Source organism: Myotis nattereri, assembly GCF_964212035.1.
Source record: "Myotis nattereri genome assembly, chromosome: 12".
NCBI lineage: Eukaryota > Metazoa > Chordata > Mammalia > Chiroptera > Vespertilionidae > Myotis > Myotis nattereri.
Window position 1 is genome coordinate 9,730,039 of NC_138087.1, and position 25,546 is coordinate 9,755,584.

Consider the following 25,546-nt stretch of genomic DNA (forward strand, 5'->3'; position numbering starts at 1 on the left):
TGAGAAATAAAATGGATCGCTACAGGATAAGACACTAGGTTCAAATATTAAGCCAACCAAGGTAAATTCTTTACTGATCTCTGTACTTTTCCCCCCCAAGTAGATAGCTACCGATTACTTGAGCTGACAGACTTAGAATTACAACCGTTTTTTGCCACCATTCACGACAAAAGACAAATCAAAGTTGTTCTTTTCACATGTGGATCTTTATTCTTAGCCATGTGCACTGAGGACAGAGTCTCCTCTGGCCTCTAGACCTGTCCTGAGCAGGTTGATGCTGCTTTTCTGTTTGTGGTTGGGTGGACTGGCCTGTTGTGACTCATCACCGCTGTTTCTGCCTATCAGTCATTTAGGTTCTTAATGCAGAGGGCAAGACAAAAAGCAGAGGGCTTGCAGGGTCAAACTCACTACTTGCCTGCCTGGTTTCTCTGTACACAGGTGAGATATTCCTGCACATCATCCGGGGACCCCAGAATAAGGGGGGCTCGTTGGTGAATGGCCTCGGGCTTCACGTCCAGCACCGGCTGGGTACCTGTGGTCGCCAAGCCCCCCGCCTGCTCAATGATGAAGGCCACAGGATTGCACTCGTACAGGAGCCGGAGCTGCGGAGAAAGGGTCAGGCAGGTTGCAAGTTGCCCCAAATCTCAAGCCCTGCCCCTGAAGCTGGATGCAGAATTCCCACCGCTGGACTTCTGCCTGGTCAGTGCAGTGGGCTCCAGCCCCTCTGCAGAGGGGGCTGCCCGAGATCTAGCGCCTCGGGAAGGGTGCTGGGTACATCAGCTGCTGAGCAGGGCATGGGCCTTTGCAGGCACCACTGCTCAGCAGCTACCTGACTTGTGACCTGTGAGGGACCTGCCTCTTCAGTCGGGCAGATGAGATCTCAGTGCCCCTTTCTTACCAGTTTCCTCAGGAGGGAAACTGAAGCTGTGGCCTGATTAGAGGTGCTGTCGGTGAGAAAGCAGGCTTGGCTGGGATTGGAAGGTCACCTCAGAGTGCTGGGTGCCCTCCCAGGATGACCCCAGTGTCCCGGGGAGCAGCAGGGAACTCCAGTCTCAAGTGTCCACTCGGCTGAGCAGTGTGCTGGTACTTAAATTGCCTTTTTTGGCCCTTCAACTAAATGAACTCCTGTTACTTACAGCACACAGCATCCTGCATGTCCCCTCTCATGGTGTGGCGGTGAGGCTTGCCACCTGCCTTCCTCCTGGTCACCCGCCCTGAAGGCAGGCACAGCATCTATCTGGGTCACTGTGGCATCTCCAGTCCCAGGACTGCCGACACAAAGAAAGTGTCCAAACAAGGCTGCCACAGACCTCGCCCAAGGGCTCCCAGCAGATGGCAAAAATGGGGGTGGGGATAAAAGTGGCCCGTGCCCTGCTTGCCAAGCTGTGCCTATGGACCCAGGGCTGAGCCTGTTCCGAACAAGGAATACCTTTTGTAAAAGGCTTGATGGAAACTAGCGGGTGACCTCCCGTGTCAATAATTCATGGTGAGTTGAACTGAAATGGGCTGGAACGAATGTCCTTTTTGGGTCTATTTATGTAATTATGTTGTGACGCCCTCCTCAGACTACCCCTAACACACACACACACACACACACACACACACACACACACACATTAGATTCAAGGTGACATTCTAGCTAATTTTTCTGACTTGGTACCATTCTATCTTCTCCTTCCTTCCCCCGTAGATGCAAAATCTGTAATTTTTAAAGTCCCTTTTCTATAATCAGCTTAGAAAGTGTTGACCCAGCACTGTGAAGCCTTTTCCTTTCTTTCCTTCACATTTATTTTGAAGACATGTTGGAACTACTTGGAGAAACAGCCATGTCTGGAGGTGATGGTTTTATTTTTGTTATTGAATGGGGAGGAATAAAGTGTCTGGTCTGGGTTGGAGAGCCAGGCACTCAGGAGAGAGTATGTTAAGACTCTGGGGCCTTTACTTGCTATTTTGGTAAAACAGAGTACGATGCCCTCACCTAGACCTCCTGCCCTTAGAGTCGTGGGCAGCCTGGCGGGGCACAGCGGAGCCCCAGCACATGTGGACACCTCAAGTCCGCTAGCTTTGTCCCTGATCATCCACAGAAGGACACTGGAGGCCATGCTGTCCTGGACAGGCCGCCAGGGAGACTGGCTGGCAACTTGTAGAGCTGGGCTCTTTCCTTCCCTCCCCCTGGCCCTGGGGGTGAGGGGAGGGCTTTTGGGTGTCAGACACTAACGTCTCAGTTGTAACTAACTGACCTCTGCTTGTACCTTGTTGATTCAGACACTTCAAAATCAAACAAAGCACAGCATTCTCACATAGTTTGTCCTGGAGCCAAGGTTTGCTCTGACCTTAAGGTCCCAGGGGTGTAATAAACTCCTCTGAAACAATGCCCAGGGCTTCATAGTGCCTTGGCCTATGGGCCTTCCAATCTATTTTTTTTCTGCAGTTAAAATCTACACGGTTCTACAGTGGCCTCAAATTCACTCATGGGAAACACACCTCATTTATTTTCTACCTGCCCGCTCACAGACAGGCATGCCCAGGCCAGGCAGCAGCCGAGAAGCAGGTGTGAAGAGAAAGGGAAGCCGCTGGCTCCCTGACTGGGTACAGCCAGTGGACAAGGGAGAATTACCTTGCCCTTAGGGTTCTTCTGGTTCGCTGGGTATAGGAAAATCCCTCCATAGACCAGGGTGCGGTGCACGTCGGCCACCATGGAGCCCACATACCTGGCCCCATAGGGCGTCCCGCTGTCCTAGAAAGCAGAGAGGGAAGAGACAAGATGCAGTGAGTTCTGCAATTAGCTAGCACCCGCTCCCGGTCACACGTCCAGTTGGTGTGGCCTCTGCATTCCAGGTTCTTTGTCCTGCACCCAGCAGCGTAGGAATTGAAAAACATTATATAACTAAGCATTTCATTCATTAGGAGCCCCCATAGCTTGGCCAGTGATTGAACTCATTAAATGAGGACTACTTCAATTAAGACACTACCCTGAAACAATCTTAAGAGAACAGCTATTTTTTTTAAAAAGGAAGTATATATTGCAGAAAAGCAGATATGCCACCTCAAAATATGTCACATGGGCATATGGACTATTTTCAATTAAAGTTCCTTGAGAACTAGCCGGTGCAAGAAGGGCACTCTGACCCGCCTTTGTTCCCCGAAAGCAGGAAATAAATAACTCTCCCATGCGAAAGGTACCCTCCCTGTCCCAGGAGGGAGAGCCATCCTGACAGCAGAGGCAGGGAATTTAGGGCTGAGAAGGCTGCATCCACAGACCTGGTTGCGTCCTCACTAATTTACTGCCCTGCACCCCCTTCTCTGTCCTCTCAATTCCTCACACATTTATTGTTCCCTTGTCTAAAAGGAGCTTTGGTCATTTGAGTTTCACATTTCTATGGGGCTCCCAGAAGTACAAAATTAAATCTGTTTTCTCCTGTTAATCTGTCAGTTTAGTTATTAGACCAGCCAAGGAACCTAGAAGGGAAGAAGAGACAGGTTTCCTCCCTTGTGATTCACACAGTTGCTTGCAGCCCCTGAAACTCCCTGGCGTGCTGCGCTTCAGAGCTCTCTCTGCTGCCCGCGAGCCAGGCCCCTTGAACAATGGCAACGTTTGCACGTACTCCAAGCGTGTTCACCACCGGCAAACTCTTAAGCAGCTTTAGAAACCATTTCTCACTTAAAATAGTGTATAAAAATGTTATCATTTCAATGTGTGATCCACAGAAAACAGAACCCAGTCGTGATTTTACATTTCCTTCCTCCACTAAGCTTTCCAAACCCGTGTGTGTCTCACTGCACATCTCCCATCAGACTCGTCACAGCTCAAGTGTTCAACAGCCTCATGTGGCTGTTGCGTTGTTAGTGCAGATTTTGTTACAACCTTTTTCTTCTCATATTTCAAAAATGGTTAAAATGCAGAGTCTCTCTCACATCAATGTTTTCCTCCCCCGCCCCCAGCCCCCTGCCCCGGTCCCTTCCTCTCTCTCTAAACATCAACTGAAAAAAATACCCTTGGGAGAGGATTTAAAAACAAACAAACACACAGACAAAAGAAAAAGAGACTCTTCAAAACTTCGAGTTAAGGTTGAGGCAGCACAGCCAGGTCCCAGCATCCTGCTCACCGAGTGCCACCTGGTCCCACGGAATCCCACCAGCAGCTTCCAGGTGGGCTTCCTGTGCTAGGGTGAGGGACTGCGGCATGGAAGGGTTACAGAATGTTACAGAATGTGCTAAGGGGAGGAAACAGGACATGAGAAATTGAACGTGCTGGGAGGGGGGACTGACGTATGGAGGATTGTGTCAGGGTTAGGAACCACAGAAGAAAAATTGCTAGATTGTCTTAGAAAAACAATGTGTTATGATATGCTCCAGCCAGGTGTGACTGTTTACTCCCCCCCACCCCCTTTTGTGCTTATGAACTTTCTGTGGACTTCTAAGGAACAGCTAATGGAATGCTTTATATTTTTTTCTAACACTGTTTTGCTATAAAGGATCATACTGCACCCTTGATCTCTGCCACATGCTCCAAATCTCCCAGAGGGGGAGATAGGCGCTGTGGTCAGCTGGCCAGTTTAATAAAGGCTCTTAAATTTAAATTCTAAATCAATGGTCTATCTCGTTGAGCCAACCCATAACACTTCCCACACCAACGCTTTTCCACTGTGTGAAAGGGGCCTCTCTCACCACATCCCTAGGATTCAGTGAGAAAGGGTCCCACTTGTAAACAAGCTTTTGTTTTACTCCCACTTTAGGCCAGACTTTACACTTGATCTGGAACAATGTGCGCATTTCTGCCTTAGAAGCTCTCCCTGGATGGCGGGCACGCTTAATGGATGGTTTGGGCTGTATTAACAGCCACGTAAAGTCTGGAACCGGGTGATCACATTGAGAGTCAAAGAGCTCCCTAAAGTGTGGCGTAAACACAAGGCCCAATGTTAGAGCATGTAAATGGGACTTCCAAACATAACTCTTCCATCTGAAAGCAAATATAACTGAGTGCCAGAATCTATGAAGCCCACAAAACAAATGACGAGAGAGAGGTTCTGGCCTGAACCACTAAGTTTTGAAAATATGGGCTCATTAAAAACAATTGCTCCTGGAAAAACTCACCTGGGAGTGTTATCTGTAGTAGGCAAACTTTAGCTATAGAAGCTATCGACTGCTTATGAAGGCAGAGTCTGCCACTCCATACTGATCTGAGCCATGAACAGTGGCTCCAACCTACTCCAGCTGGGCCCTCTGAGCCACCACTGAGACAGGAACCCACCGAGAGGGCATTCTGCCTTAGGCTCTCTTCACTCACCTCAGGAAATTTCTTTTTCTGCACATATTCTGTGGTGGCAGCATCAAAATACTTGGCGTAGCCCTCATTGAGGCTGTAAATATTTCCTTTCTTTTTAATTTTGACCTCTTTTTCTACCAGAACAAATTCACCAAGAGCCTAGAAAGTTGAAGAAAAATACCAGTAAGACGAGAGATACCAGGAGACAGAAGCCAGCAGCACACTCCCCGACAATCACAGAACATGAGAAGATGTGGGCCTCCTGGAAGGGCCCAGGGGGTTGCCAAGTCCCTCAGCAGCCTGCCCAGTGATATTTGCAGGAGATCAATAAAGAACAGTGACAATATTGAGTCTGCACAGCAAGCATAAGCAGGAATATAATAGGAGATAAAATAATTCAAGGGAAGAGGGAAAGTTTCCTTTGTAACGTTCATGGTCAGCTAGACTACTCATTGCAAGGCACCCAGCTGTATTTATCCCCCAACTTATCATGCTCAGCTAATTCCTAATTGTTATAGTAATCATTATGGTACTTAATGTTAGGACCTTAGACTGTAAGACTTATAGCATGTAACCCTGTGTGGACTGTTACAGTAATTATTATAGTACCTAATGTTAGATATAGGAATACTGTGTGAGACCCAAGAATGCACCCTTGTAACCCAACTAGTACTGGTAAACAACCTATCTGATGGGAACGCCCAAAGCCTGTACATACCCATAGATTAACAGAACCCGGGTGGATCCACACATGGCAGCCGCTGATAACACACACACCAATGAAGACCACGCCTATAGAGGGGTATATAACCAGACAGTCTGATGGACGCAGCAGCGCACAGCTCTCTTGTTGCCAGAGCGTGAGGACCTCAGTTCCCAGCACGAAACTCTGCCCAATTAACTGTTGATCGACAAAAGAGCCAGCAGCCAAAGGCGCCATCTACCCCTTTGTGTGTATCAGCGAGCATTGCCGGGTGGATCTTTCCCAGCGTCTGAGACCCATCAGGAACAGGTAAATAAACCCCCTGTGTGCTTGCATCTAACCTGTCTGTAATTTCTCCAGCTCAGCTCAGATCTCGGTGCTGTCTCTGTGAAAGTGTCTGACCAGAAGGTACTGGCACAAACCTCAAGCGGATGGTCCAGACCACCTGTGCACGTCCCACTTAGGATCAGCACTTATATGGGAACCCCCCGCACCTCGACATAGGCGACGGGCCTTAAATATATAAGAAATAGAAACTATTTGGGACACTAATATTTTCAGGGAGACTTGGGCCATTAACAATGAGAGAACAAGTTACACAAACGGGGATTTGTCATAAAGGTGGGGAAGGCAGTTCAACCACTCATTTGTGGTCCAGTTATTTTATCTTAATAGCTCAGTCTTGGAAACCATTAAAAGTTCCTGGTATTCCAGTTCTTACCTTGGGTAAAGGAGAAATCTCTTCGATCAGAAACTGTATGCACTTGGCATAAGGAATAGTGGATAAAAATTAAAGAAATCCTCAGAATTATAATACCATTGTGCCCAGTCCCCCATGGTCACTATCGGTAGGACACCCTCAGGTATCCTGGTGTTGAGTGTGGTGACATCAGTCTTGACAATATTTGACAAAGTAGCTCACAAGTGATAGGCAAAGCATGCAGATTTTAAAGAGAAATTCTGTAAGTTACTAATATTTTCCAAAATCTCTGCTGAACATTTTCAATGTGCACTTGCCATGCAAGCTCAGCCTTCTTTTTTGACCTCTTGCGACTTTATCTAATTATTTCTTCCTTTAGTCAGCATCAGGCTATCAGGTTTCTCAGCTCCCCTGAGGCTGTGCATGTCTCACTGGGAGAAATCTGAGCATAACACAGAACCTGGAAAAGCAGTTTCCACCATCTCTCCTCCTATGGGGAAGAACATGTCGATTAGGGGAAGCCTTCCAAACCCAGGCTGTCCAGTAGGGTAGCCAGCAGTCACAGGTGGCTGTTCAAGTTCATTAAAATGAAGTAACATTTTCAAACCCGGCTCCTCGGTCACACTGGCCTCATTGCGGGTGTTCAACAGGCACCTGAGACCAGTGGCTCCCGCGTTAGACAGCACGCATCACAAAGCATGCCGATGCCACAGGACGTCCTAGTGCGTGGTGCTGCTCTAGCGAATTCATGTTTCTGTCTGGAAATCGGCAGCACTGGGATTCTAAAACCATTGTATTCCCGTAAACCAAAGAGGAATAAACTCTTTGAGGGCATGGCCTGAGTTGAGAGGACTGAACCTGCTGAACCCCTCAAATTCCCTCACTTGGACAAAGGTCCTTAAAGTTTTTTTTTTTTTAAATATATTTTATTGATTTTTCACAGAGAGGAAGGGAGAGGGATAGAGAGCCAGAAACATCGATGAGAGCGAAACACCAATCAGCCGCCTCCTGCACACTCCCCACTGGGGATGTGCCCGCAACCAAGGCACATGCCCCTGACCGGAATCGAACCTGGGACCCTTGAGTCCACAGGCCGATGCTCTATCCACCGAGCCAAACCGGTTAGGGCGGTCCTTAAAGTTTTTTGATGACACTGTTGGAATCCCAAACTAGACTCTGGCTCCAGAAGCAAGCACTAATAATAATGACCAGGGCCCTGACTGGGTGGCTCGGTTGGTTAGAGAGTCATCCCAATACCGTAAGGTTGTGGGTTCCATCCCCAGTCAGGGCACATACCAACGAATGCATAAATAAGTGGAACAACAAATCTCCCTCTCAAACAAACAAACAAATAAATCTATATAATAAAAGCCTAAGCGACTGTTACTGTGGAACGACCAGAAAGACCGGTCGCTATGATGTGCACTGACCACCAGGGGGCAAATGCTCAATGCAGGAGCTGCCCCCTGGTGGTCAGTGCACTCCCGCAAGGGGAGTGCCTCTCAGCCAGAAGCCTGGCTCAAGGCTGGTGAGCGCAGCTGCCACAGCGGGAGCCTCTCCTGACTCCTCGGCAGCACTACCGAGCCACGACAGCAGGCACAGCGGGCCGGGATAAGCATGCCGGGATGAGCATGAGCGGCATTCAGCCCCGATTCGGGCTCCTCCCTGGCCACCTGCCACTTGGCGCACTGCTACATCCCCTGAGGGGTCCTGGACTGCAAGAGGGATGCCCAGGACTGAGAGAGGGTGCAGGCTGGGCTGAGGGACCCTCCCCTCCCAGTGCATGAATTTCATGCACCGGGCCTCTAGTAAACAAACAAACAAACAAACAAACAAATGAATTTTTAAAAATAAATTATTTAAGAATGACCAGGAAATTATGCCAGGGGACTAGAACGGAAGTACAGAGCCCCATGGGGTCCCTCGTGCTGATGCTGCCATATTGGTACTTACTGGGTCAAGCATGAAGAGGTCCACTCCTTGCCCAGTGGAAAGGGCCACCAGGGTGGCACTGCCGTAGAGGGCGTAGCCCGCGGCCACGATGTTGCGGCCTGGCTGCAGGGCATCCTTTTCCGAAGGCTCCTCCTCCGAGGTCTGGAGAAGAGAGGAAGGAACAGGGCATTGTCTCTGGAGAGAGCCTTGGCCAAGGCGCGAGCTGCTTAACTCTCCCGAGGAGTAACTTCTAAGAGTAAAATAAAAAGCTATATTGATAGGAAACTCTGTATCTTTCAAAATGCTTTCACAGTATGTTTTTGTGAAACAATGGAGAGGCTCTACAGCCCTCGTTTGAAAGAGAAGGGTCGGAGGTCAGAAAGGTATTCACATAGCATCTTGAAACCAGTGATCCATAAGGCTGGGGCTGGACCCATGTCTCCCGTAGCTAAGCCAGCGTCATTCTGAACAACTAACAAAATATGGGGCCAGTTTGCCCTCCGCGAGTAACAGCCTAACAACTTTATTTTAAAAGCAAATCTCATCTTCTTTAAGGGTTTCTTTAAAATCTCACTTTCCCTTTAATATTTTTCTAGGGCTACAAGTTAATTTAATTAAAAATGGCACGGTCTTTTTAATATTTTTCCTTACTTTTACAATCTTACATTCTTCCTAACACTTTTTTTTTTTTTTTTACAAATAATTATGTTTTCATTTGACTTGTGTGTATGTGCTTAATGATTTGGCTTATGTACAGATTCCCAGGCCACACACGGATGCTGAGAAGCAGGCCCCAGCGCAGTGGACGGCAGCGTCAGCGTCACTCGGGGTCTCGTTGGACGGGCATACTCTTGGGCTGTGCCCCTGGCCTCCAGAGTCAGACATGCTGGGCCCTCAGCATCAGCCCTCCAGGTAGTTCCACAGAAGTTTCAGAACCATGGCTCCAGAGCGTGGTCTCCTCAGAGATGTAGACGGCAAAGGCGGTATTATGTTTTTTAATTTAAAATCTTTAGATCCCCATTGGAGCTTTTGAAATACCTTTGCTCAACCATCAGAAGGATCACATTTTCTTCATATGAAACCAGAGTTCTCCCAGAGCGAAGATTTTCCTTTCTCTGAACCATGAGCCTGCGGCCTCTGCAGGGTGTCACCCTCTCTCCTCGGTCCTTGGAAACTTGCACTGTGGCTTGAAGAAAATCCCTCCTCCCCAACCGGCTCCACTGGCCTTTAAGGACTTGTAGACTCCCTGGCCTTGAAAAAAATAACAAGAAATACTTTCTAGATCACAAGGCTTCCCTCCAGTGATTGCCCTGTCTCTGTCTTCATCTACATCCTGGAGACCAGGATGCCTGTCTGCACGACCTTCCTTCTCCTGTCCCCACAGCAGGCTGCCCCTACCTCCTAAATCTGGTGCATGTTTTCCAGGCTTCCTCTTACCTGACCTCTAGGCAGTGTGGGATCCGTTGGCTGCTGCCTCCTTCTTGAGATGCGTCTCTCCAGAGCTTCTACTTCCCTCGTGTCTGGCTTGCTTTCTTTCTAACTCTCTAGATGTGTCTTCTCATTTGCTTTTCCCAACTCCTCTTCTTAAATGTTGGTGTTCCTTCTGTTTCCGTCTACCCAGTGCAAAATGGACCTCTAAATCAGCATCCTTTCCAGAATGGGGACTCTCAGCTGCTATATTTGTGCTATGAGTCTCAAACCCTTCCCACAAGTTTAATGGGGTCTGGGATGGATTCCTGCTCCAAACTGGCCCAATCAGAGTTTCTGCTCCAGAAATATGTATCTGGGGCTAGACCATTCTGGTTGATGGCAACGTAGGAGCATTGGGGTGACCATCTTCCTTCTATCATGGGCCAGAGAATCAGAAAAAAACTGGTCCGCAGAGAGAGGAAAGAGTACAATGGCCACGGGAAGATAAGATAAGAGACTTTGACCCTTCTGTGGCCCAGGCCCTGTCTGAGGCTGGCCATATTTCTGTCTTGGGGCTTCCTGACTCGCCCCTGCCATTTACACCGGAGCCCTGACTAATAAAGTTCTCTTCTCTTCTCCGTCTACACACTCCTCGGCCACCTCACCCACAACCAAAGTTCCAAGCCCTACACAGGTGTCCGCGCCTCCCAGACCTCCATCGTCATCTGTCCTGATGCCCAACTCCTGGAGCCACCTGCCCACCAGACATTCTTGCTCAGGTCTTACCCACAGACGTCTCAAGGTCAACATGTCAAATGTGGAATTCATCTGCCCCGTCTCATTCCCCAAATTCCCACTCTTCTTCCATTGCTCCCCATCTGAGCAAACAGCACCATCATCTGACCAGTAGGAACCTGGAAATCACCCTTCCCTTCCTTTCACCAAGTCCAGTCAGTTCTACAACCCACTCTTCACAGGCCCCTGCCCTCCTGCCTATTCCACCACTACCCCTTGGTCTGAGTGACCATCACTCCCTGCCTAGTCCTCCCACTCCATCCTTGCCCCACTCTGATCCATGTCACTTCTCTCTTTAAAACACTTCATTGATTTCCCATGGTCTTGATGTCCAATGTTCTTCAAATATAAAAAGAACTCATAAATCAATAGCAAAAAACACAAACTATATGATTAAAAAATGGGCAGAGGAATTGCTAGACATTTTCCAAAGAAGATATACAAAGGACTAACAGGTACATGAAAAGATGGTCAGAATCATCAATTATTAGGGAAATACAAATCAAAATCACAATAAAATATCACCTCGTACCTGTTAGAATGGATATGATAAAAAGATAAGAGATAAGTGTTGGTGAGGATGTGGAGAAAAGAAAATCCTTGTGCACTGCTGATAGGAAGGTAAGTTGGTGCAGTATGGAGGTTCTTCAAAATTAAAAATAGAATTATCATATGATCTAGCAATTCCACTTTGGTTATATGTCTAAAGGAAATTAAATCACTATCTTAAAGATATATCTGCATCTCCATGTTCATTGCAGCATTATTCACAAAAGCCAATACATGAAAATGCCTAGGTGTTCATCAATGGATGAATTGACAAAGAAAAAAATATATATTTATATTTATATAATGGAATGTTATTTGGCCACAAAAAAAGGAAAGAAGAAAATCCTGTCATTTGTGGCAACATGGATGGAACTTGAGGGCATTGTGCTAAGTGAAAAAGTCAGAATACACCCATATTACTTATATGTAAACTCTATAAAAAACAAACTCATGGAAACAGAGAATAGATTGGTGGTTGCCAGGGACAACGGGTGGGGGACTGGGGAGAAATGGTTGAAAGTGGTCAAAAGGTACAAGCTTCCAGTAATAAGATAAATAAGTTCTCAGAATGTAGTAGACAGCATGGTAACCACAGTTAATAATGTTGTATTATACATCTGAAAGTTGCTGAGAGAGTACGCCATAAAATTCTCACCACAAGAAAAAACATTGCAATCATGTAAGGTGATAGATGTTAAATAAGAGCAAGATGTTATCATCTTGATCATTTCACAATATATACATATACCAAATCATTATGTTGTACACCTAAAACTAATACAACGTTACATGTCGATTATATTCCAGTGACACTGGGGGAGGAGCTATTAAGAGCTGTGATGGTGAAGGTAGGATGCCTATTTGAATCCCTGTCCTGACTGGTGATGTTAATGGAGTTACTTATCTCATGTATACTTCAATTTGTTCACCAATTTTTTTATTATTTATTTATTTTTTTAAATTAAATCTTTATTGTTCAGATTATTACATTTGTTCCTCTTTTTCCCCCCATAACTCCCCTCCTCCCAGTTCCCGCCCCACCCTCCGCCCTCACTCCCCACCCACTGTCCTCATCCATAAGTGCACGATTTTTGTCCAGTCTCTTTCCGCATCTCCCACACCCCTTCCCCCCCCAAGAATAGTCAGTCCATTCCCTTTCTATGTCCCTGATTCTATTATGAACACCAGATTATTTATTCACTTGATTATTAGATTCACTTGTTGATAGATGCATATTTGTTGTTCATAATTTGTATCTTTACCTTTTTCTTCTTCCTCCTCTTCTTAAAGGATACCTTTCAGCATTTCATATAATACTGGTTTGGTGGTGATGAACTCCTTTAGCTTTTCCTTATCTGTGAAGCTCTTTATCTGACCTTCAATTCTGAATGATAGCTTTGCTGGATAAAGTAATCTTGGTTGTAGGTTCTTGGCATTCATCACTTTGAATATTTCTTGCCACTCCCTTCTGGCCTGCAAAGTTTCTGTTGAGAAATCAGCTGACAGTCGTATGGGTATTCCCTTGTATGTAACTGGGTTTCTTTCCCTTGCTGCTTTTAAGATTCTCTCTTTGTCTTTTGCTCTTGGCATTTTAATTATGATGTGTCTTGGTGTGGTCCTCTTTGTATTCCTTTTGTTTGGGGTTCTCTGCACTTCCTGGACCTGTAAGTCTATTTCTTTCACCAGGTGGGGGAAGTTTTCTGTCATTATTTCTTCAAATAGGTTTTCAATATCTTGCTCTCTCTCATCTTCTGGCACCCCTATAATTCTGATGTTGGTACACTTGAAGCTGTCCCAGAGGCTCCTTACACTATCTTCGTATTTTCGGATTCTTTTTTCATTTTGCTTTTCCCGTTGGGTGTTTTTTACTTCTTTGTGTTTTGAATCTTTGACTTGATTCTTGCGCTCCTCTGGTCTGCTGTTGGGTGTCTGTATAATATTCTTTATTTCAGTCAGTGTATGCTTAATTTCTAGTTGGTTCTTTATCATAACATCGAGGGTCTCATTAGATTTCTTGAGGATCTCACTACGTTTATCGGCGGTCTCACCAGTCTTTTCGAGGGCCTTACTAAGTTTACCGGCAGCTTCTAGACAGTTCTTGAGAGACCTTAAAAGTGTGGTTTTGAGCTCTATATCTTCCATTTCTGACATTTGCGTCCTGTTTCTTTGTCTCCGCATTTTTTAATCTTTTCTTGGTGCACCCCCTAGTGGTCTTTGTGCGCAGTCTTGTAGTTAAGCCTTGATTGTTGTCAGTAATACCAGGGGTGATTTGACCTCCAGGCTAACTGGCTATGAGAGTCAGCTGTGTCTGCAGTGGGAGAGCTTCTGTGCTGGATCTCTAGGGCGGTGCTAATCTAGCCTTTGCCTGAGGCTATCCGGAAAATGGCACTCTGCAGGGCTTGGGCAGGGCGGATCCCCGGGGATCTACAGGGCGGCCGGAGCGAGCAGTTATGGCTGCTCTCAGTTCCGTCCCTAGGGGCTCTGCCTCTCAGAGTCCCAGCAACTGCTGCAAACCTCGGAGAGATAGCTGCCTTCGAGTTCTGACTGAAGCCAGACAGTCCCGCTTCTCCCGTTTGAGTCTGGGTCCCTAGAGACTCGCCCGGATCTGGAGCTCAGAGTCTGAAACTCCCTCCCGATTGAAAACAACAACCGCGCCCTCTGCCACCAGCCTGCTCTGCGCGCACTCCGCACCTGAGTATTTCACTTCAGCACTGTGCCTCCTCTGAGTCTGGGTATGATATTCTCTTTCCTCCTAGTTGTAGAATTTCCACTCAGCCAGCCTTCCTGTGGTTCTGGATGATGTCTGTTCTGTCCTTTAGTTATATCTCTGAAGTGGTTGTTCGAGGCAGCAATCTCCGGCGTTAACCTATGCCGCCATCTTGGTTTCTCCTCTGTTCACCAATTTTTTAAAAGGTGACAGAAGTATGTGTGCCTCCCCCAGGGCTGAGGCTGACTCATGCTCTTTTTCAGAATCTCATAACTAGCACACCAGCGATCTCTATTTGTATTGTAAGCTGTACCTCGAAGGGGAAAATGAAGCTCCTTCACTCACCTAGCTCGTTTCTGCGTAAACTCGAAATAGCATCTTAGTCTTTAACTTTCTCAGATACCAGAGAAGTGTCTTGAGTCCTCCTCTCCTCCCTCATGAAAGTCTCCCTGTCTCCCTTCAATACAAAAGGAGACACACTGACCCCCCGGAGGTGTCCTCTAGCCCATGCGGGCTTGGCTCCCATTCTGTTCTCCGAGGCAGGAGGCGTAGGCCACTGGTCTGCGCCTTGCTTTTTTTCTCAGAGAGAAAGGTTAGGCTAATTCATATATTCTGCCAAGGTTAGTTTTCTGCTAAGCTTTTGCCCTGAAAATGAAATTTTTGCCCCTTTATTGGGACAACCATCCGCCGAGCATCATCCATGTGTGCCGACAGCACCTTGGCTGGCACGAGGCTTACCCAATCCTCCCCGCGTTGGTTTGATCGTAGGAGTTTAGTGGAAAGAGTGTGTACTGTGCAGCCAGAGAGATGGGCCTCAAAAACCAGTCCCAGGGCAAGTCACCCAACTGAACAACCTTGAGACCCTCGGGTGCCACTGGCCTCCTCTGCCCCAAAGCCATCCTGACTCTCAAGTTGGGGAGGAGTGTGGACTATGTGGTTGTCATGAAGTTTCTGATGGTCACAGACTAACCCAGGGGATCTCACTAATGTTAGGAATGTGAAGCCGATGGAACGGCCCCAAAGATACCCTACCTCCCAGAAACCGGGACTATTTTGTGTTACATGGCAAGAGGGACCTTGCAGATGTCATTGGAGTTCTACCTATTTGAACAGCAGCTTACCCAGGACTCTCTGGTGAACCCAAATCTGATCAGATGAACTGTTGAAAGCAAAGCCATTTTTGTGGCTGGAGGCAGGGCAATGGGGCAAAGTGAAGGTGTCAGAGAGCCCAGAGGCATGAGAAAGGCTTGTCCTGCCTTCGCTGGCTTGACCAGGCAATGCCGGAAGCCTCCAGAAACTGAGAATGACCCCCAGGACTGGCCAGCTAGGAAGCAAGGACCCCCCACAAGGCCACTGAGCCTGGCAGGATGTTGCCCCCACAGCCCCACCCCTCGATCCGAGGCCGGGCTGGCTGGCACCGGGTTTGCCCTTGGAGACGCTGAGCAGAGAACCAGCCACACCTGCCAGGCTTCCGAACCACAGAACCAGGAGATGGCCAGGGGGCGTCCTTTTAAGCTCTAAGTTGTCATGGCAGCAACAGAGAGGAATGCAGTCAGTTGTGAGACACACAAAGGAGAAACGTGCTGCCTGGAGCCCACTCGGGGTCTAATGTCTGTGTCTCCTTCAGGTTTTTAAACAAGGCCCGTCTGTCCCTTCCCTTTGCCGTCGGGAATGCAGTGCCCGGGAGAGGGGAATGGTCGCTCCGGTTCCGCCTGTGGTGCCGGGGGCGGAGCGGGCTTCATGACCTGCCTAGCCGCCTCTCTGCTTGGTGGGAGGACAGAGGTTAGACTTCCAGACTCGCGGCTCCCAGGCCAGGCACCTTCCGGAAACCACCAGAGCAAAGAGGCATGAAAGCTCAGACGGCTACTCACCTTCCTGTAGATGGCAAATATGGTGCCAATGGAGGCCAGACAGTCGATGTTGGAAGATCCATCCAGGGGGTCAAAGCAGACCACATACTTCCCCTAGAGGCACAGAGGGAAGAGCCACTCCGGTCAACAGAGGCTATGCGCATGGCTGTGCGGGGCAGATAACATACTAACAGCACCAGAAAGTGATTGCGAGCAAAGGGACATTCTTATCAAACAACGCAATTACTTACGGAAGCAGAGTGTACAGCGAATGTGAACTGCGCAGCTCAGCGCCTACCTCCCACCACAGAGTAGGTGCGGCCGCACAGAGCAATGGAGGGCCCTCCACCTCCAAAAAGCTTCCCCCGCCTCCTCTGGCCCCTCCTACCTGGGCCCCCCGACTTGGAGCTGCTGAGGCTGGGAGAGGAAGGTCTGAAGTAGGCATCTTGCAGGGAAGAGGTGGGTAAGCTGAAGATAAACTTGGACTCACTCCACCCACATCCACAGTAGGGCCAGTTAGAGGGTTTTTTTTGTTTGTTTGTTTTTTTGTTGTTGTTATATATTTATTGATAATGCTTTCTGACTCTGTCCCCAGTATTTTCCCCCCTTCATTTTTGAGCATTTTTGCCAAAAATAAAAAAATCAGAAAGTCTCAGAGCAATGCCCAGGCCTTGTGGGTCTTATTCAGATAGCTGCTATGCATAGATACCTCCGAGGAATAAAAACACTCCTCTGCATCCAGCGCCTGCTGTCCTGAAGGCCGGAAGACAGAGAGGGGTGTCTGTGATGCCACGCTCCTCACGCCCACCCACACTGCTCTCACACGCGGCTCCAGCCCGCATTGCACGAGGAGAAGTCACCAGGTACCTCTCACAGGCCCCCTCTGTGCAAGGCCTGTGCAAGCCTGAGAGATGAGGACTGGTGTCTCCTGGCTAACTAAACACGGTAATAAAATGTGAGCCTTGCCCTGGCCGGTTTGCTCAGTGGACTGAAGGGAGGAGGGTTCGATTCCGGCCAATGGCACATATCTCAGTTGGGAGTTCAATCTCCAGCCCTGTCGGGGCATGTGTGGGAAGGCAACTAATTGATGTGTCTCTCTCACGTGGATGTTTCTTTCTCTCTCTCTCTCTATACCCTCCTTCTCCCTCCCTTCCACTCTGTCTAAAAATCAATGGAGGAAATATCCTCAGGGGAGGAGTAAAAAAAAAAAACCCACAAAACTTGAGCCCTGGCTGGGTAGCTCAGTTGGTTATAGTATCATCCTGATACGCCAAGGTTGTGGGTTTGATCCCTGGTCCGGGCACATACAAGAACCAATGAATGCACAACTAAGTGGGACAACAAATTGATGTTGCTCTCTCTCCGCACTCCTCTTTACTCTCTCTTTCTCTCTCTCTAAAATCAATAAATAAAAATAAAAAAATAAAATAATACACATGCTTTTAAAAAAATACTTGAAGTAAAATGGGAATCATTTCTACTGCCACTAAAATTACTTTTCCATGACTTTCCAATGGGTAGTGCCCTACCTTAAGTTGAGCTTTATTTCCTTTTCTCCTCTTGCTCCACAGGGGGAAAGGGCACAAAAAGTGTGGTAATTCATAAACTTGGAAATTTCCCATTCTCCCTGAGAATAATACAGCTTAGCCCATTCATTCATTCATGTATTCAATCAATATTTGTTGGGCATCTATCATATGTTAGAAAAGTATTTAAGGAACTTATATGGAAAGAGGCATGGAGTATTCAAGAATTAGCATGAAGACATGTGTAACTCAGGCCATCTGGGAAAGAAAACAGTAAATCCCACTGGAGAGAGAATTGTCATATCAGTGGAAATTGAAAGTTGAAAAGAATAGGTGTGAAGTACCTTAAATTATATAACAAGAAGAGTTGAGTGTTTTTCATAGTCCTTGGCATACAGTAGGTGCTTAATAAATTTGGCTTTACCTTTTCTGTTCTACCAGCTAATCATAAAGAAATGGCGCTTTGTCCCTAACACCAAACATATAAATCAAGGGCCAATAGTCCCAGCATGTACAGTGGGGCCTTGACTTATGAGTTTAATTCGTTCCATGACGGAGCTGTAACTCAAATTACTCGTATGCCAAATCAACAGTGAACGAGTGAGACACGTGATGCTGGGCTGATGTTGTGGCGTTCACTGTGATGTTCGCTGCGCCAACTAGCGGTGGGGTATCTGAAGCTGGCTTGTAACACGAATTTTAGCTTGCAACTCAAAGCAAAAAAATCGGATGAGAGACGGCTCGTATCTCGAAAAACTCGTTAGTTGGGACACTCATAAGTCAAGGCCCCACTGTATTCTGTATTTCTGTACCACAGCTGAACATGGTTGAATTTTTTGGCCACCAGCAAACCTCTCTCTTTAGTAAACTGTCCATGAAACCAGAGTGAATATGGACTCTCCAAGCCATGCCCCGCACTAACCAAGTTGATCATTACATCAGTGCAAGAGAGCCACCATCTTTACGATTTCTATATTAGTCTGACGTGTGTCAGGAATGAAGAAACCCCTATTGAAACCGTAACTCCCTTGAAGATGTGGGGGAGGAGAGAAGGGGTATAGAAATGGGGAGGGAAAAAGTAAGAAGCTGTATAGTAAGGCTCTTCTCAGGAACTCTACTCTTTATTGAATTTGATGATTTTCAATTCCCCCAAAAATGCCAGTACTAGTCACTGATGGGTACGTTAAATGAAAATCCATGAACCCCACTGCACAGATGCAGTAAGTCTCCAGCAGTAAAGGTGTCCGGGAAATGCTGGGCCCTCTGTTTAACCGTCTGTGACAGTTTAACTCTCTGTAGCCTCAGGTTTGGCTGGCTACCCAGAAAGCCGGAATGCCGCCCAAAGATAAACGCCAGGCCCCGGAAGGAGGTTTATGATGTATAGAGTGTGGATAACAGCCTGATGTTGCCTGTTAGCGTAGGGATGCCTTGTTCTTTCTGGTGGTCCATGTGACTACCCACCACACGGTTTTACTATTGACCCCGTGAGAAAGAGGCGCTGTCCTGGGAGGGTGTCTTTAGAGCCAGATGGGATCAGGCAGTTTAGGGCAAGGGCCGTGGGGAGGGAAGATGGTCGTTAAGGAGGGAATGAGCCAGATGGTCAAGTGAGCAAGATAAGTGGAATGTACCAGTCAACCGCAGAGCTGCCCTTCCCCCGAACCCAAGAGTGGGAAATGAGGGCAAAAGAGATTGGCTGGCGTTTTTTTGAAAGAGCCAATAGAGGGCAAGAGAGGGAAATATAAACCTGTAGGCTAGTGAGCTTCTGCGGGAACCCTTTTCGGGACCCCTCTCCCGTGCTGACAGCTTTGTTACTTTTGCTGTAATAAACTTTGCTTCCCTTTGCTTGCCCCTCCCTTGTCTGTGAATTCTTTCATCAACTTCTGGAGACAACAAACCCAACAGCTCAGGTGCGAGTCCCATAACCACTGGGAACAGCTACTTTCCCTTGTATGTGAGTTTCTCCTACTAAAGCTTTTACGAATTTGGATAAGGTTATGTGTCAGTTCTTCAGAATCAATCCTGAGTTTAGGCTTTTGGGGCTTTATCCTGACATGCACCCCTTGAGGCATCTCAGCAAACCACTCTGGTTTATATTCTGAATGAGTCACTGTCCTGCTATGGAGTTGTTGTTTTGTTGGTGTTTTTTTTTTTTTGCAAGACAGCATAAGACTTCCAACTAAAGAAGTATGCAGTAGTTTACAGAAAAAAAAGTAAGCTAAGCAATAGAGCAGTGGTTCTCAACCTTCCTAATGCCGCGACTCTTTAATTCAGTTCCTCATGTTGTGGTGACCCCCAATTTCATTGTTACAAATTGAACATAATTAAAGCATAGTGATTCATCACAAAAACAATATGTAATTATATATGTGTTTTCCGGTGGTCTTAGGCGACCCCTGTGAAAGGGTCGTTCGACCCCCAAAGGGGTCGCGACCCACAGGTTGAGAACCGCTGCAATAGAGGAAAATCCCAGAAACAAGAAATGCAAGGCAACAATCTTCACCACCTAATAGTGATGAGCAGAACTGCACCCCCCCCTTCCACACGCACCCTCTTGTCCTTGGCAGTGATTATCGCCTCTTTATTCTCTTCTGAGACCAGCACACAGGTGCTGTAGGAGGACTGGAGCATGTTGATCACCAGGGAGTTGGACAACACGTCCAGTTTCTTCACCTCATCCCCTGTCACGTTCACACTTCCCGCAATCCCATACCTAAGAAGACACACACAAAAAAGTTGACTGACATCACTGAAGGATCCTGAACTCCAACAAACAAGTCCAGACACTGACACAGCACCGTATGTCTACCTTTCCCTTCATGGCTCCGGGGTCTCCAAATGATAAACACAGCCCGAGTATGGCCTGTCCCACAGCACCGATCCTCGGCCTTGCTTCCTGTACACCTCCAGGGTGTATTGTACCAGTCCCCTGTTCTCCCAACATGCTAACCAGAATTCAGTGTTACTAGTTGACAACCCTGCCCCGGGCTCCCGCTGCTGAGGAGTTAGAGCTCTGAAGTCAGACAGCCCTCTAATTAATGATCCAAAAAAGTGAAGAACCACGACTTTCCAGCCCCAGAATTTCAATATTTGTTATTCAATATCCTCAAATAGTGGCCTGCTGGGCTGAATTAAAAATCACGCTGCTATCGAATGCTTTTACTTGAATAAGAAGGAAATTTGGAGACAGAATTAACTAATTTAATATGGTTTTCCACTATCTCTTTTTAAACAATATCAGGAAAAGCATGATTATATCATTCTATGTAGGGTTTTTGTGTTTTAGAGTATTAATATGCAAAGGTCTCAGTCCTTCCACCCTTATGGGAGGGATCCTTCTAATATTTGAGTCCCCACAATGGAAGGGGAACCCATCAGGCCCTACCAGCAATGCCTGTTCCCACTCTGACATTGTCCCTTGTGCCTCTCACCCTCATTTGGCCAGTCTCAGCCTCCAGACCCACTGGCCACACACCTGCCTTATGACCAAACCCTGGGTTTGCTGCCCGCCCCCATGCTCTTCCCTCCAAGAGCCACAAGGCTAACACCCTACTCATGCCTTTTGCATTCCAACAGCTGCCCAGGTCCTATGGCCCCCAGCACCCGGCAAGCTTTCCTCTCATTTTCACCTTCACTTATGACACTGCCCCCCAGGAGCACTCCCTGCACAGGCAGCGTTTCCCGACTGGCCTCCTGACCTGCTCCAGAAGCTCCCGGTCCCCCTTCGTGCTCCCACCACACCCCAGGCACACCCCAGGCACACCCCTGCCATCCCGGCCACATCACCATCTACTCATGGGAGTGGCTTTCCCGTGAGGTCAGCGGTTCTCAACCTGTGGGTCGCAACCCCTTTGGCCGTCGAGCAACCCTTTCACATAGGTCGCATAAGACCATCCTGCATATCAGATATTTACATTATGATTCATAACAGCAGCACCATGACAGTTATGAAGTAGCAACGAAAATAATGTTATGGTTGGGTCACAACATGAGGAACTGTATTTAAAGGGCCAGAAGGTTGAGAAGCACTGCGCTAGGTTATCTGCCTGCTGAAACCCTGTGTTTATTTCCTCAGTAGTCAGAGTCATAGGAGATGCTCGATACCTATTCACTGAATGGTGATTAAAGGATGCAGAACAGTAGTCTCTCTTCCTCTCCCTTTTAAACACCATTTATTTGTTGAAGGGAATCCCCAGGTGGATCAACAGGTAGCCTGGGTTAAGAACCTTGGATTTAAGTCCTTCCCCACCCTCTTCCCTGACCGATAGCTTCCCCCTCTCCTGCAGCCCTCCCCCATCATTCCATGTCTGCTGTGATGTCACGTGCTGAGCCAGCTGCCTTGGAAAACAATACCGATAGCCTGGTTCAAAATAAAAGCAAATAAACAAATAACAGCAATAGCAAAGCTGGGTTATTGTGCATCGGAGTTTAATGTGGATTCTTGAGGCGGATGCTGCGGGGGAATGGAGAGCGGGGGTTCCCCGGTCTCTGGTGGGCAGAGCTGAAAAACCGGTCTCTGCCCTGTGCTTGCAAGCCCCCCCCCCCAACACCCCACAGAACACACCCTTACCACCCCTCAACAGACCCCTCCCCCTCCCCCAGGTGCTGGGCGCCCTGCACCCACACCCCTGCTTCCAGAAGGGGGGAGGCTCATGCACAATGAGGAGTCATTGCCCTCCGAGTGAGAGCCTGGGTGGGGGGTGCTCCACCCCCAGGACAATCCCTGCTAGCACTAGACTTAGCCCTAAAACCTTCCTGGCCATGTGTAAGTCGGATGTCCCATCATCTCGACAAGAAAAGCCATGGAGAGGTTTTCAGGCGCTTCTAGCATTCCCTTCTTCCCGGCAAGGAGTGGAGAAAAAGGGAAGCGAGAATGTCTGACCGCTTTTAAGTCGTATGAACAGAGCCTGTGCCTAGAAATGTCTTCCCAAGGAGAGGAAGCGAAGGACGAGGGGCTTGAGGCCCCTGAAGGGGGAGCGGCAGGAACCGGTGGAGCACCCCTCTCCTGAGCAGACTTCCTCTGGGACAGAGTGCAACCCGTTCGCTCTCTGAGAAGCAATCCCAGGGGCCTCTTCAAATCATCTCAGCATCTTGCTAGAAAGAGGGAATTTCCAGTTGGACTGCTCCCCGGCCACTGTGGGTGCTTTCGCAGAGGAGAGGGGAAGGCTGCTGTCTGAATGGGCAGAAAGTGGAGTCCTCCCCGCAGACCAAGGAAAACTCAGCCCCCCAGCAAAGGTGGATCCTGACGTCGTTTCCACGGACTGCGCCTGCCACCTACTGGTCAGTGTGCAGCATCGACCAACCAGTTGCCAAATTTCCCCAGGTCTGGACTTTAAACTGTTGTAATAAAGAGCATTTGCTGAGCATTGAGGGCTGGCACTGTCGAAATCATCATTGCATGGACTTACCCTTACAACAACCCTACAAGCTAGGGGCTATCACTATCCTCTCCGTTTTACAAATGGGGAGACTGAGGTCCTGGTGAGAACGGATGAGTGCCCACGATGTCCTGGAAGGAAAAGCCAGGTCAGATGAGCACCTTAATTATCCAATTCCCGAATCCACTTCATCTGGACATTCAACGGCCAGAGAGTCAGTTCTGCAGCTGACTGATCTGACCGCACCATAGCAGCCGCTGCCCATGCACGTCCTGCCAGAGCAGGAGCCCAGTGGACTTGGGTGAATAACACTTAAATGCCAGCAGGAGAGGGCACCAAGCAAAGCAGGGCCCACATACAGGGAGAGGCACGTCGCTGCCTAGTGTCACTCAGCAGGCCCCATCACCTGGCAGGCACAGGGCAGGGCAAATGGCTGCACTCATATCCCTGAAGGTCCCAGAGTGCAGAGCTTAGCGTTACCTCCAAATGACAGCAATGCAGGGTGGGAAAAGCTGGCCATAGGCATCTTTACCTGGATCCCATTAATGGGTCACAAAACCATGTGTCAGTAATTGTGTAATTATCTTGTGGTAATTACATCCTGTCATATAATGCTATCACGTTTTTGTGTTAAAAGCACTCATTGTTTTGTTTTTTGTTTTCTGTCTTGTTTTGTTAATCCTCACCCGAGGATATTTTTCCCCCATTGCTTTTTAGAAAGAGTGGAAGGGAGGGGGAGTGACAGAGAGAGAAACATCGATGTGAGAGAGACACATTGAATGGTTGCCTCCCACATGCTCCCTGACTGGGGCTACGGATTGAACCTGCAACTGAGGTACATGCCCTTGTCCAGAATCAAACCCCCGACCCGACCCTTCAGTCTGTAGGCTGACACTCTAACCACTGAGAATACCAGCCAGGGCTATTTTATTTTTCTCATTTAGTTTATTGGTATTGTTGAAAGTATTACAGATGTCCCTTTAAAACAAAATAAATTGTTAATAATAACATTTTAAATATGGGACTTCATTATTTCTTCAATTTAAAGTAATAATAATCCTATATAATAAATGGGTAATACACAATTTAACCGAATGGCGAATGACCAGTTGTTATGATGCACACTGACCACCAGGGGGCAGATGCTCAACACAGGAGCTGCCCCCTGATGGTCAGTGCACTCCCACAGGGGAAGTGCTGCTCAGCCAGAAGCCGGGCTCACAGCTGGCGAGCACAGTGGCAGTGGTGGGAGCCTCTCCTGCCTCCATGGCAGCTCTAAGGATGTCCCACTGATGGCTTAGGCTCGCTGGCCCACTCCCCCCCCCCCACGCCCCCACCATCAGTTGGACATCCCCCGAGGGCTCCTGGACTGCGAAAGGATACAGGCCGGGCTGAGGGGCCCCTCACCCACCAAGTGCATGAATGTCATGCACCAGGCCTCAAGTCTATAATAATAAAAGGGTAATATGCTAATTAGACCCAATGTCTTCCGGACGTCATTCCAGACATCCTTCCTGACAAAGCCAGGGCTAGAGAGAAGCCAGCCTGGGTCCCGGGTGCCTGCTGGCAATGGGAGGAGGGAAGCCCAGGCCCCTGGTGCCAGAAAGAAATTGGTGCAAGCAGCCGGGGGAAGGAAGGCCTACTCTTGCACGAATTTTCATGCACTGGGCCTCTAGTAATAAATAATAGGCCCCTTCAACTTCTGGGAGGACTTCACTGGAATGACTGCAATGAAAAGGGAAGTCCAAAGAAGGCTGCTTCTTTTTATTACAGACTTACACTGGACACTTGGCTGTGTTGGTCAGTGCTCATGGCCTGAACTTGGCTTCGTTCTGTGCTTGAATAAAGCACCAAAGAGAACAACATGTAGAATGCTGAACATTAAAAGGTTCTTTTAAAAACAAAAGGCCCCTTTCGGTGTAAGAAAGGAGATGTAGGCTGGGGCCCTGAGAAGTTATTTTGTAAACAATAATGATTCCTAGCTCCTGATGAACTGGCCAAGGTCATGACAATAAAATGTTCCCATCTGCAAAGGGCATGGTCTCCTGGCTGGTTCTTTGTGCCAGTGAGAATACAAATACAAAAGTCACAATAATTCAACATGTTTTAACGTAACAAGTCACTGGGCTTGCTACCATTGTAATGGGAACTGGAGAAATTATATACATATGTATTTTTTCTCCATAGCATGTCTCCCAAGTATTTCGTTCCCTTCTTGAAAAAAGTCAAAGTCCCCTTTATCAAAGGGCACAGAAACTTTAAGGCAACTTCCATGCAGGGCACAGAGGCAAAGCGCTTTGGCCAGATTTCCTGCCGAGTGCCTGCAGCTTGCCCACACCCCCACCTGGGCCCTGTCCCCAGGTCCGCGGCTCTGCGCACCCGCACCGGCTCCCGGACTCACAGGTTGGCCAGGCCGGCCTTGCGCACGGCCGAGGAGATGGCCTTGATGGCCGTCAGCATGGAGTTCAGCAGCTGCGTGAGCTCCCCTGTCCCCTTCGCCTGCCGCCCCCTTTCCATCACATAGCGGGTGAGGGTGAGCATGTCCGTTTCGAAGGGGCTTCTGTCCGTCATTGTGGCTGGTCTTTTTTCAAACCCCGCTCTTTTTCCTGCAGAACCCTTGCTTGTCTCCGAGAGCTGTAGCTCCGTGGTGGCAGAGCTGGCCAGTTCCTTTAAGGAGCAGTGCCCCAGCCCACGTGGTTGGATCACTGGGCAAGCCCTCCGGGATCGCTCTCG

At 48.1% G+C, this 25,546-nt stretch overlaps 1 protein-coding gene across 1 annotated transcript; it reads right to left on the reverse strand.

Annotated features, from left to right (window-relative positions):
- Nucleotides 1–194: 194 nt before the first annotated feature.
- FBP2 (fructose-bisphosphatase 2) lies at nt 195–25,384 on the reverse strand (the record flags this gene model as incomplete). Its single annotated transcript, XM_081104210.1, has 7 exons — nt 195–602; nt 2,618–2,737; nt 5,288–5,425; nt 8,623–8,763; nt 15,934–16,026; nt 19,986–20,148; nt 25,215–25,384. The coding sequence occupies 7 exons, from the start codon at nt 25,382–25,384 to the stop codon at nt 408–410; spliced, it is 1,020 nt and encodes a 339-aa protein (XP_080960336.1). The 3' UTR covers nt 195–407.
- Nucleotides 25,385–25,546: the final 162 nt, after the last annotated feature.